Here is a 13,092-nt window from a genome sequence, read left to right on the forward strand (position 1 = left end):
TTCAGCGTCTGGAGGTGTCTGTTGCGATCCTACTCATCTGAGCAGACCCTACAGAGGGCTTGTCCGTAGGGGATGGCTTCTTTAATGTGTTTAGAGTGGAAGCTGGAGAAATGGAGCATCGTGAGGTTATCTGTGGGCTTGTGGTGCTGTGAGGTGCTGAGGTGACCGTCCTTAATGGAGATGCATGTGTCCAAATTGAGAATATGATCTCTAAATTGGTTTCCAGGATGCGGTGTTTGCTGTAGAGCTGGTGTATGAGGTGGTTGACAAGTGTGACAGAGGTGAACCACCTCATACAGCAGCTCTACAGCAAACGCTGCATTCTGAAAACCAAAATAGATTCCATATTCTCAACTTGCGCTCAGGACACAGACCAGCTGTGAAACTCTGCTAAGCAGATGAGACGAAGGAACTACACCATCTACACACACACCAAGAACAGGAAACTTGAGAAACTCGGCATCACCACCAGCAGCATCCAAGCCTCCCCCGGCACCACCACAGAAAACAGAACCACTGCAGGGAAGCCCATTGTCAACTTGTCGGACTACACACTTCAACCAGATGAAATCGAAGTTCTCAGCCCAGGGCCCAATTTCTGCCCCACCACCAAAATAGACCCCATCAGTCTCGACACAGAGGAATTCATCAGGCGAATGAGGCTGCGGGAGTTTTTCCACAAACCCCAAGAGGCCAACAGCGAACACAATGAGACAGCCAGTGAACCGGAACAGCCGACAGAGAGATCCGCTGTGCAGCAACCGAAGAGGAGAGAGTCCAATTGGACTCCTCCGGAAGGTCGCTGCCCTCGACTGGACATGTATGTCCAAACCATCAGGAGGTGCGTCAACACCAGATTCATCAACCGCACTCACAAAACAGCCCCGAACATCACCCAAGCACAACGCAACGCCACCCACGCTCTCAAGACCAACCGCAACATTGTCATCAAACCAGCAGACAAAGGAGGGGCCATCGTCATACTGAACAGAACGGATTACTGCAAAGAAGTGTACCGACAACTGAACAACGAGGAACATTACAGACAGTTACCCACAGATCGACGAAAGAACACACCCGTCAACTCAACACGCTAATCAAGACCTTTGATCCAGACTTTCAGAGCACCCTCTGTGCTCTCATCCCACATACTCCCTGCGTTGGAGATCTCTACTGCCTCCCAAAGATGCACAAGGCAAACACACCCGGCCGTACCATCGTATTGGGCAATGGGACTCTGGGTGAGAACCTCTCCGGCTACATCAAGGGCATCCCGAAACCCATTGTACAAAGAACCACCAGCTTTTGTCGCGACACTACGGACTTCCTACAGAAACTCAGCACACATGGAGTCGTTGAACCAGGGACACTCCTTGTTACAATGGATGTCTCGGCGCTCTACACCAACATCCCCCATGACGATGGCATTGCTGTAACTGCCTCAGTACTCAACACTGACAACTGCCAGTTTCCACATGCAATTTTACAACTCATCCGCTTTATCCTGGACCACAATGTCTTCACCTTCAACAACCAGTTCTTCATCCAGACACATGGAACAGCCATGGGGACCAAATTCGCACCTCAATATCCCAACATCTTCATGCACAGGTTCGAACAAGACCTCTTCACCGCACAGGACCTTCAACCGATGCTATACACTAGATACATCGATGACATTTTCTTCCTTTGGACTCATGGTGAACAATCACTGAAACAACTATATGATGACATCAACAAGTTCCATCCCACCATCAGACTCACCATGGACTATTCCCCGGAATCGGTTACATTCTTGGACACACGCATCTCCATTAAGGACGGTCACCTCAGCACCTCACTGTACCGCAAGCCCACAGATAACCTCACGATGCTCCACTTCTCCAGCTTCCACCCTAAACACGTTAAAGAAGCCATCCCCTATGGACAAGCCCTCCGTATACACAGGATCTGCTAAGAGCAAAGAACAAAAGAACAAAATCAGCCCGGGAAACAGGCCCTTCGGCCCAACGAGCCCGCGCCGCCATCTCAACACCACCAGTCCCCCTACTCCACCCACGACCCCTGTCTAATGTTTTATGGCCATCCAGATTGAGGGAAACTGATTTCGGGACAATTTATTCCTGCCAATCAGCCTAACAGCACATCTTTGGGGTGTGGGAGGAAACCGGAGCACCCGGAGAAAACCCACGCAAGCACGGGGGAGAATGTGCAAACTCCCACAGACACCGGCCCAAATCCATGTGTCTGCACAGCAATCAGTGATGGTCACTGAGCTGTCGTCTTGCCCAGTATCTGGTCCAGTTTAGGCACACACTAATGACATGAAGCACTAGCCCAAAGTCGAACAACCAAGAGCAGCCCCAGTATGACCCATCACGTGTATTTCCCTCTTTGGACACGAGGTGGACCGACTTAAAACCTGTGAATGAAAGGAGAAAAAACATTATTATCATACCATATCCATTTACATTACCAGGGACGCCCCAATGCTAATGACCCTTATTTAAAACAATCTCCTATATCCACCCATCTCCAACCGACTCATGTGCCTGTCTAAGTTACTCTTAAATGACTCTAGCGTGTTTGCCTCCACCACCTTACTTGGCAGAGCATTCCATACCCCCACTACCCTCTGTGTGAAAAACCTCCCTCTAATATCTGTGTTGTACCTCTCCCCCCTCACCTTAAGTCCATGGCCCCTTGTCCTATGTGTCTCTATCATAGGAAATAGCTGACCTCTGTTTATTCTATCTATACCCTTCATAATCTTATATACCTCTATTAGATCCCCCCTCAGTTGGCGTCTTTCAAGGGAAAAGAGCCCCAATCTCTTCAATCTTTCCTCATACCCCAGTCCCTTCCATACCAGGCAACATCCTGGTGAACATCCTCTGCACTCTCTCCAGAGTCTCCACGTCCTTCTGGTAGTAAGGCGACCAGAACTGGACGCAGTACTCTAAATGCGGCCTAACCAACGTTCTGTACAACTGCAACATTAGACTCCAGCTCTTATATTCTATACCCCTTCCTATAAAGGCTAACATACCATAGGCTTTCTTCACCACACTCTCCACTTGCCCTGCCACCTTCAAAGACTTGTGCACTTGCACCCCCAGGTCTCGCTGTGATTCTATACTCCTTACGGGCTTACCCTTTACCATATAACTCCCCCCTGCATTATTCCGGCCAAAATGCATCACCTCACATTTATCTGGATTAAACTCCATTTGCCACGTATCTGCCCAATCAACCAGCCTATCAATATCCCGCTGTATTGCCAGACACTGCTCCTCACTGCCCGCCAATCCAGCCATCTTGGTGTCATCAGCAAATTTGCTGATCGCAACACCTACTCCCTCTTCCAAATCATTTATATACACTACAAAGAGAAGAGGTCCCAGTACCGAGCCCTGCGGCACACCACTAGTGACAGACCTCCAGCTAGAAAAAGACCCCTCCACTACTACTCTCTGACTCCTCTTTGCAAGCCAGTTCTCTACCCTTCTAGATACCTGACCACATATCCCATGAGCTTTAATCTTCTGTACCAACCTACCAAGATGAGGAGGATCGTGACAGACACGTCCAGACGCTGAAAGATGCACTCATGAAAACAGGATATGGCACTCGACTCATCGATTGACAGTTCCGATGCGCCTCAGTGAAAAACCACACCAACCTCCTCAGAAGACACACGGGACACGGTGGACAGAGCACCCTTCGTTGTCCAGTACTTCCCCGGAGCAGAGAAGCTACGACATCTTCTCCAGAGTCTTCAACATGTCATTGATGAAGATGAACATCTCGCCAGGGCCATCCCCACACCCCCACTTCTTGCCTTCAGACAACCGCACAACCTCAAACAGACCATTGTCCACAGCAAACTACCCAGCCTTCAGGAGAACAGTGACCACAACACCACACAACCCTGTCACAGCAACCTCTGTAAGACATGCCGGATCATCGACATGGATGCCACCATCTCACGTGAGAATACCATCCACCGGGTACACAGTAAATACTCTCGCAACTCAGCCAACGTTGTCTACCTGATACGCTACAGGTAAGGATGTCCCGAGGCATGGTACATTGGGGAGACCATGCAGACGCTACGACAACGAATGAATGAACATCGCTCGACAATCACCAGGCGAGGCTGTTCCTGTTGGCGAACACTTCAGCGGTCACGGGCATTCGATTTCTGATCTTCAGGTAAGCGTTCTCCAAGGCGGCCTTCATGACAGCGCAGAGTCGCTGAGCAGAGACTGATAGCCAAGTTCCGCACACATGAGGACGGCCTCAACCGGGATCTTGGGCTCATGTTGCACTATCTGTAACCCCCGTGACTTGCCTGGGTTTGCAACATCTCACTTACTGTCCTGTCTGGAGACAATACGCATCTCTTTAACCTGCGCTTAATACTATCTCCGCTCACATTGTCTGTAGCTTTAAGACTTGATTAGTTGTAAAACATTCTAATCAGTATTCTGTAAACTGAGTGTGTATCTTTATATGCCCTGTTTGTGATCAGAACTCCCCACTCACCTGACGAAGGGGCAGAGCCCCGAAAGCTCGTGGCGTTTACTACCAAATAAACGTGATGGACTTTAACCTGGTGTTGCCAGATTCTATACAGTCACAGATTCCACCAGGAATCAGCAATAAATGCTGGCCTTGCCAGTGACAGACGTGAGTGAACCAAAGAGAGAATTATTGGATCAGGAGCACTGTTTTTGCTGTTGTTTGTTTTTCCCAGCTGAGGCTGCTAAAACCATCTGCTATCCCAGCTGAGGTTTCCTAAAAGCACAAAGCTGTATCCAACCCACTGGCCTGCCTGGCTCAGCCCTGCCCTGATCCAGTTACTGATGGGACCATTGAGTACCTCTGTTTGTGTTGTTTTTTTAATGGGCACGGTGCCACAGCACTGACCATGAAAGCCTCACGTCAACATTGCTACTTATGCCCGGTGGGGGGAACCATGTAACAGTGTCCGCTATTTCTGTCGTGTTACTTGTTACTAACAGTGAGTTCCTTTGCGCGTCTGGAAACGGTGATTATTTCACAGCCGTTCGACCCAGTACAAGAAGTGAAAGATTCCTCCAGAATTTAAAACATAACAAATCTCTGAGTGTTCCTACTGTCACTGAACTGTCTGCACCGGCTTCCTCCCCTAATCTGACAGCAACAACCTGCAAAATCTCCCCTATCTCTTTCACCCAACTATTGGTCACTTACCCAACACTGCCTCAGTGTCAGTTGTTTCCGATAATATCTCCAACGTAGCAAAAACAGCACCTTGCTGGAGCTGGGGTAAAACCAGAAAATATCAGCAATATTCAGCAAGTTGAGCAGCGTCAGTGGATGGAGAACATTTCAGATCTGTGACTTTACATCAGATCAGAGGGTATTATCCTTGGAAGGGAAACGTTTCAGGAAAGATTCGATAGAGATCTTCAATATCATGAATGGTTTTGATAGAATAAATAATAAGAAACTTTCCAGGGACGGAAGAGCCAGGAACCAAAAAGCACAGGTTCAAGTTAATTGGTAAAAGAAAGTTTTAAAGTTTATTTATTAGTGTCACAAGTGGGCTTACGTTAACACGGCAATGAAGTTACTGTGAAAATCCCCTGGTCTGCACTCCAGCGCCTGTTTGGGTACACCAAGGGAGAATTCTAGCATGGCTGATGCTCCTAACCAGCACGCCTTTTGGACTGTGGGAGGAAACCGGAGCACCTGGAGGAAACCCACGCAGACACGGGGAGAATGTGCAAATTTCACACAGATGGTGACCCAAGCCAGGAATTGAACCCGGGTCCCTGGGGCTGTGAGGTAGCTGTGCTGACCACCCTGCCACCCCTAACCAGAGGTAAAACGAGAGCTTTTTTGATACCTGACCATTTATTATAATCTGGAACGTGCTCCTGGAAAGGGTGGCAGAAGCAGATTCTGTAATAACTTTGAAAATAGAATTGAATGAGTACATGAATAGAGAAAAAGCTGTAAGTCTATGGGAGAAAATCAGTGGGCTGGGGCTAACTGAAAAACTGTTTCAAAACCATCACGGAGGCGGAATCCTCTTCCTGTGCTGGATTATGCTGTACAATTCTGAAACTGGAATTTTGACGTCTAACTCTCAGGAATTACTAACCCAGTGAAATAATCACCAGGGCACCTATTTAAAATTCATTTTGTGTACTTCAGTTAAGCGATAAACACTTGTAAAGTGAGATTTTAATACATTCCTACCAAGCAAGATATTAAATGTCTTGTATCTGTTACATATATCCTGTTTGTGACGCTTGTTTCCTGTGTCAAGCTTGGGTGTTACATTTGCTATTACTTTGAACCATAAAGCATGTACAACAAAGGCCTGTGTGCCTGTAGCACCATCCCCTACCTCAGCATGTCTCTAAACCTTTCACAGCCAATTCAGCACTTCTGATATGTAACGATAAAGATAAAGTCACTATAGTCCCAGCTGACTGTAGGCTCTGAGGGGAGAACTGACTGGTGGTGATTTAACCCGAGGATCACCACACCTCAAGCGAGGGGCAGGGTTGAGAAGACTTCATGAATAACCTCAGCTGGTACAAGAATTGAACCTGTGGCTGTTGATGCCATTCTTCGTCACTGACCAGCTGTCCAGCCAACTGAGCTAAACTAACAGTGAGATGCAGTCACTGCTGCAATGTAAGAAACATGGCAGTCAACTATCACTCATCAAACAGCAAGGAGATAAGGATCAGATAACGTATTCTCACGTATGTTGGTTGCCGGGGACAGCAGGAAGCACTCAGTCTAGACTTTGTGCTTGAGTCTTGGAGCTGGACTTCAACGTACGACCTTCTAACTCAATAGACAAGCTTGTTAAAGCTAAGGCAGGGTTTCCCAAACTTTCTCAGCCATAGAAATCTTTTCACCCCCCAACAATACCGATGGAACCCGTAGGAAACACTTATAAAATGCTGAAGAGTTAAACCATCAAAAAAATTGATTGTTTTTGTGCAATAGTAAAATATGCAAAAATAAAGTTATATACCTATTTGTTGTTTCTTGTGTGTATGTATATATACATATAAAAATAATATAGTATATTTTATATAATATATATTGTATTTTATAGTAAGAAGTCTCACAAAACCAGGTCAAAGTCCAACAGGTTTATTTGGAATCACAAGCTTTTGGAGCTCCGCTCCTTCATCAGATGAGTGGAGAGGTGGGTTCACAAACATGGCACATATAGACACAGACACAATAGCAGGATAATAGTTGAAGTGCGAGTCTTTACAGATAATCGAGTCTTTACAGATACAAACAGTGGAGAGAGGGATAATCACAGGTTAAAGAGGTCTGAATTGTCTCAAACCAGGATAGTTAGTAGGTTTTCTCAAGCCCAAGGTGGGGGTTACAGACAGTGTGACATGAACCCAAGATCCCAGTTGAGGCCGTCCTCATGCATGTGGAACTTGGCCATCAGTCTCTGCTCAGCGACTCTGCGCTGTCATCAAAACACATGACAATTCTAATGGAACATTTTGGGCCTATTCCACAGGTTATTATAGCAACACCAGGGCGGCTGCTGGAAATCCTGAAGCAAGAAGCCGTTAGCCTGTGCAGAGTGCGGACTGTGGTGGTGGATGAGGTAAGTGCTAAAGAGGAAATCGCCCATTCGGCAGCAGAGATTCAAACAGCCCTGACCAGTATCAGTCCCACTCCCTGTGGCTCCAAAGCTGAGAGGCTACTCAGCAACAATGTCAGGAGGTCAGAAAGTATGAGCACGAGATTGGTGCAGTTTGAGAGAATATTATTCTAAATGTAGCCTATGGTGTGCCTGCCGAGAGAGTTTGAGGTACAGTGTAGAGGGAGCAGAGTGAGGTACAGTGTAGAGGGAGCAGAGTGAGGTACGGTGTAGAGGGAGCAGAGTGAGGTACGGTGTAGAGGGAGCAGAGTGAGGTACAGTGTAGAGGGAGCAGAGTGAGGTACGGTGTAGAAGGAGCAGAGTGGGGTAAGTGTAGAGGGAGCAGAGTGGGGTACAGTGTAGAGGGAGCAGAGTGAGGTACGGTGTAGAGGGAGCAGAGTGAGGTACGGTGTAGAAGGAGCAGAGTGGGGTACAGTGTAGAGGGAGCAGAGTGGGGTACAGTGTAGAGGGAGCAGAGTGAGGTACGGTGTAGAGGGAGCAGAGTGGGGTACAGTGTAGAGGGAGCAGAGTGAGGTACAGTGTAGAGGGAGCAGAGTGGGGTACGGTGTAGAGGGAGCAGAGTGAGGTACGGTGTAGAGGGAGCAGAGTGGGGTACGGTGTAGAGGGAGCAGAGTGGGGTACAGTGTAGAGGGAGCCTTAAACATATTACAGTTACAACGTAGAAACAGGCCATTCAGCCAGACCAGTCTGTGACCGGCGTTTACACACAAGGAAACAGTTGTAATCTAATAGAGTCACAGAGGTTTACAGTATGGAAACGGGCCCTTCAGACTGTCCATGCCAGAGTTTTTTTCTTGAACTACTCAGCTAGTCCCAATTGCCCGTGTGTGGCCCATATCCCTCTATACTCATCCTCCCCATGTAACTGTCTAAATGCTTTTTAAAAGACAAAATATTGTACCCACCTCTACTACTACCTGGCGACTTGTTCCAGACACTCATTAATCTCTGGGTGAAACAATTGACCCTCTGGACCCTTTCGTATCTCTCCCCTCTCATCTTAAACTTATAATGCCTGTTCTCATATTCCTTTAGCCCTTTGTCTTTCTGCCAGATATCCAATCTAATCTTTAATGTTGACAGTTTCTGCCTCAACTAACTCCAGTAGTCAAGTCAACAGCCGCACACAGCTCTTTCTGTGATGGTGTATCTCCTCCCCTCCGTTCCAAATGTTTTACATGTAATCCTGTATCTTCAGATCCCCTTATTCCTCAGCTTATTGGAAAGCATCAGCTTCTGTCTGCCCCATCATCCTTTCATCATTTAAAATATTCCTATTATAGTTGGACAGGATTCCTGTTTCTGTACACCAGTTGGTCACTCCTGCTGAGTGAAGGCATGGAGTGAGGACAGGATTAGACCTGGCTGCAACCACCACCACCACCCCCTCTGCGCGCACACACACACACCGGGAAATTTCCTGATGATGCTTTCACTGTAGGTTACAACATGACATTTGACCCCTAAGATCATGGGCAGCAACCCCACCCCGAACCCTCTCAGGATTACGCACCTTCAGAACAGGAGATAACTTCAACAAATCAATCCGTCTGGGACAAGCGAGGCCACACCTGGAGTATTGGGTGCAGTTTTGGCCTCCTTACCTGAGGAAGGATGTCCTTGCTATAGAGGGAGCACAGCGAAGGTTTACCAGGCCGATTCTGGGGATGGCAGGTCTGTCATATGAGGAGAGACTAAGTCGGTTAGGATTATGTTAATCGGAGTTGAGAAGAATGAGAGGGGATCTCATAGAAACTTATAAAATTCTAACGAGGTTAGACAGGGTAGATTCAGAAAGAATGATCCCTATGGTGGGGAAGTCCTCGTTTGAGGATCAAGGGTAAATAAATCTTTTAGAACTGAGGTGAGGGGAAATTTCTTCGCCCAGAGAGCAGTGAAAGTGTGGAGTTAACTACCACAGAAAGTAGTTAAGGCCAAAACATTGTGTGATTTCAAGAAGAAATTAGATATCGCTCTCGGAGCTAAAGAGATCAAGGGATATGGGGGGGGGAATCAGGATATTGAATTTGAATATCAGCCATGATCAAAATGAATGGCAGAGCGGACTGGAAGGGCTGAGTGGCCTCCCCCTGCGCCTGTGTTCTATGTTTCTGTTCTGTCTGTTGATTGCAGCTTCTTGCTGAGGTTCTTTTAACAGTAGCTCCTAAACCTGTAACCACTACCACCTAGAAGGAAACAAGAGCAGCTGATGCTCCTTTCAGCCACACCTCCAGATCCTCAAATCATGATCACTAGTTACTATCCTGACTTGGAAATATATCATTATTCCTTCATTGTCATTGGATCAAAATCCCGGAAGTCCCTCCTGAACAGCTATGGAAGCACCTCCACTACCTGGACTGGAGCCATTCAGGAAGGTAGCTCACCGCCACTTTGACGCAATATTGTTGGCTTTCTGCCAATGCCCATGTCCCAAAAAATCAGTAACTAGTGTGCATGTTGCAACACAGCTGAGGATGAAAGTAAAAGGTGTTGTTTTTCTTGAGGTCGACACCATGTTGAAGATGGGATTCCAGCAGCAGGTGTTGGATATTCTGGAGAAAGTGCCCGAGGAGCATCAAACGATTCTGGTCTCTGCCACCATCCCTGCTGGCATTGAGCAGCTGGCCACCCAGTTCCTTCAGGACCCAGTCAGGATCACAGTTGGAGAGATGAACCAGCCTTGTTCCAATGTCCGTCAGATTATCCTGTGGGTAGAAGAACCATCCAAGAAGAAGAAGCTGTTTGAGATCCTAAACGCAAGTAGAATTGAAGTTTTCGGTGTGAATGTAAAGTCAAATATCTGCAAACCATCCAATCGCTGGGGAGTGGCTGGTGGGAGTGGAACTGGCTTGTAGTCACAACCCAGTTATTGGTGATCGGGGCAGGGCAAAGAGATCCCATTGTGGATCAACTGGGAATTGTGGAACTCAACCACTGCTAACTGCAAGGTCCTAGGTTTAACCCCCAACCGTTGGAGAATTAGCTGGTAATGCTGGCATTGGTAATCTCCTGTACTTTAGGCAGTCCCTCAGGATCAAGGATGACTTGCTTCCATTCCAGTTTGATGGGTGGCAGAATGACACAGTGGTTGGCACTGCTGTGTCACAGCACCCAGGACCCAGGTTCAATTCCAGCCTTGGGTCACTGTTTGTGTGGAGTTTGCACATTCTCCCTGTGTCGGCGTGGGTCTCCTCAGGGTGCTCCGGTTTCCTCCCACAGTCCAAAGATGTGTGAGTTAGGTGGATTGGCCATGATAAAAATGTGCGGGTATTGGGAGGGTGAGAGAGCCTGGGCGACACTCTGTCATAGGGTTGGTGCAGAATGGCCTCCTGCACTGTAGAGATTCTGTGATTCTTAGATGGCTGATAAGTTCAATGCATGAACTGCAGAGGGCTTGAAGGGTTGGGTAGTTGAGCTGTTGGGAGGTTTCTGCACTCTCTCCAATGCTTTGACTTCACCTCTGCACATTCTCATCAAAGTCTCTCGATATGTTCGCTGCCTTCTTGAATGTTTTGTTTGGTCACAAGGCCAGGTCTCCCATGAGTATATTCAGCCTTTTGAAGGCATCTCTAAAGTGTTTCCTTAGAGTCTCCTGAGTTCCTAGTGGGAGAGTTGCTGTAGGAGTCACTGGCTCTAGGCAAGGAGTGAATTAGTATCAGTGTGTCTGGGATAAGGAGGGATGTGGGATGTAGAGAATCAGACAAAGCTGCTGCTCAGTCTGACGGCAGCCAGGTGTGAATGTGTGTGGAAAATGTAGGGTGAGGATACTATTAGGCTGCAATGTGATGCACTCACAGTTAAATAGCTCACTTACACACCTGAAAAATTATCATTTAAATGAGGGACTAGAGGTTCCCTTTTAAAATGCTTCAGGATTGAAGGGAGAGAGAAAGGAGTGAGTGGAGATGAGTTTCCATTAAAACCTCAGCCTCTGTGTTGTACAAACATTTTCTAACCTATTTTCTGTTTGTTCCACTCGTACAGGATAGCAAACTCTTCCATCCCCCTGTGCTGGTGTTTGTGGATTGTAGACTGGGAGCTGATCTCCTGTCGAATGCCGTACAGACGATCACAGGTTTGAAAACTGTGGCCATTCACTCGGACAAGGCCCAGTGTGAACGCAATCAGATTGTGCAGGTAAAAGGCTGATGGAAACCAAGGAGTGAGTCGGTGAATTAGCCCCTTACTGAACCGCACAGCACAAAGCTTTCTATCATCCACCCCTGATGTGTTTCATTCTAGACCAGGGCAGTATTTGGAATGCTGCGGTTGGAATGGGTATCCCTGGGTTCAGGAAAATTCATTGTCCTGACTGTTGTTTGACCAAACTTCAGGGTATGATTGACGCCTGCTGTGCTCCCAAGAACCTGGTCCAGATTCAAACCTTAACAGCAGCTTACATTTACACAGCGACTTTAACATAATAAAACCACCAAGGACACCCCACTGGGGCAGAACTTTTCGTCCAGCCTCATTAAGTGACATTAGGGCAGAGGCTTTCTCAAAGACTTAGGTTTTAAGGGATGTTTTCATAGAAATCCATAGAATTCCTATGCTGCAGAAAGAGGCCATTTGGCCCATCAAATCTGCATTGACCCTCTGAAAGCGGGTCCAGCCAGGTCCTCCCTTCCGCCCTATCCCCATAACCCTTGGCCAATCCACCTAACCTGCACATCTTTGAATGTCTATCTTTTTAATGGAGAAAGGAGTAGCAGAGAGACCTAGGGAAGGAATTCCAGGGCTTAGGGTCCTGGCAGTTGAAGGCACGGAGACCAATTGCCCGGAATTAAAGTTGGGAAAGTTCAAGTGATCAGCATTAGAGGAGCTCAGAGATCTGAGGACAGTGGGACTGGGGGAGAGATTGCAGAGGTAGGGATGGGAAAGCCACACTCTGACGGCTGTTTGGGTCAATGTATCTCTAACAGGACTTGTAAGAGATATAGGGCAGCAACATTTTGCATAACATAGAATCATATAGTGCAAAAGGAGGCCATTCGGGCCATTGAGTCTGTACCGACCACAATCCCAGTCAGGGCCTATCCCCATAACCCCATGCATTTACCCTAGCTGGTGCCCCTAACACTAAGAAGCAATTTAGCTCGGCCAATCCACCTAACCCGCACATCTTTGGACTGTGGGAGGAAACCCAAGCAGACATGGGGAGAAGGTGCAAACCCCACACAGAGTGTGACCTGAAGCTGGAATTGAACCCGAGTCCCTGGCATTGTGAGGCAGCAGTGCCAACCACTGTGCCGCCCCTCCACGTGACTCCTGTCTATGTAGTTGATGCCATCTTGTTGAATATCTAGTATTAAATTCAATCTCTGAATACACCAGAGTTTCACCACCAGGCTTATTCCTGGACGGGGCCAGTGTGTAAATAA

The 13,092-nt window shown here is 47.5% G+C and overlaps 1 protein-coding gene across 1 annotated transcript in view; it reads left to right on the top strand.

Annotated features, from left to right (window-relative positions):
• Nucleotides 1–13,092, top strand: part of ddx59 (DEAD (Asp-Glu-Ala-Asp) box polypeptide 59) — a 36,329-nt gene that overhangs the window by 13,018 nt on the left and 10,219 nt on the right. The window contains exons 4-6 of the mRNA XM_080217399.1: nt 7,559–7,648; nt 10,213–10,464; nt 11,693–11,845. Coding sequence (XP_080073525.1) covers nt 7,559–7,648; nt 10,213–10,464; nt 11,693–11,845 — 495 coding nt within the window. The remainder of the gene's footprint in view (nt 1–7,558; nt 7,649–10,212; nt 10,465–11,692; nt 11,846–13,092) is intronic.

The sequence above is a fragment of the Carcharhinus amblyrhynchos genome, chromosome 35 (assembly GCF_965287045.1).
Source record: "Carcharhinus amblyrhynchos chromosome 35, sCarAmb.v2.hapA, whole genome shotgun sequence".
In the NCBI taxonomy this organism is placed as follows: Eukaryota; Metazoa; Chordata; class Chondrichthyes; order Carcharhiniformes; family Carcharhinidae; genus Carcharhinus; species Carcharhinus amblyrhynchos.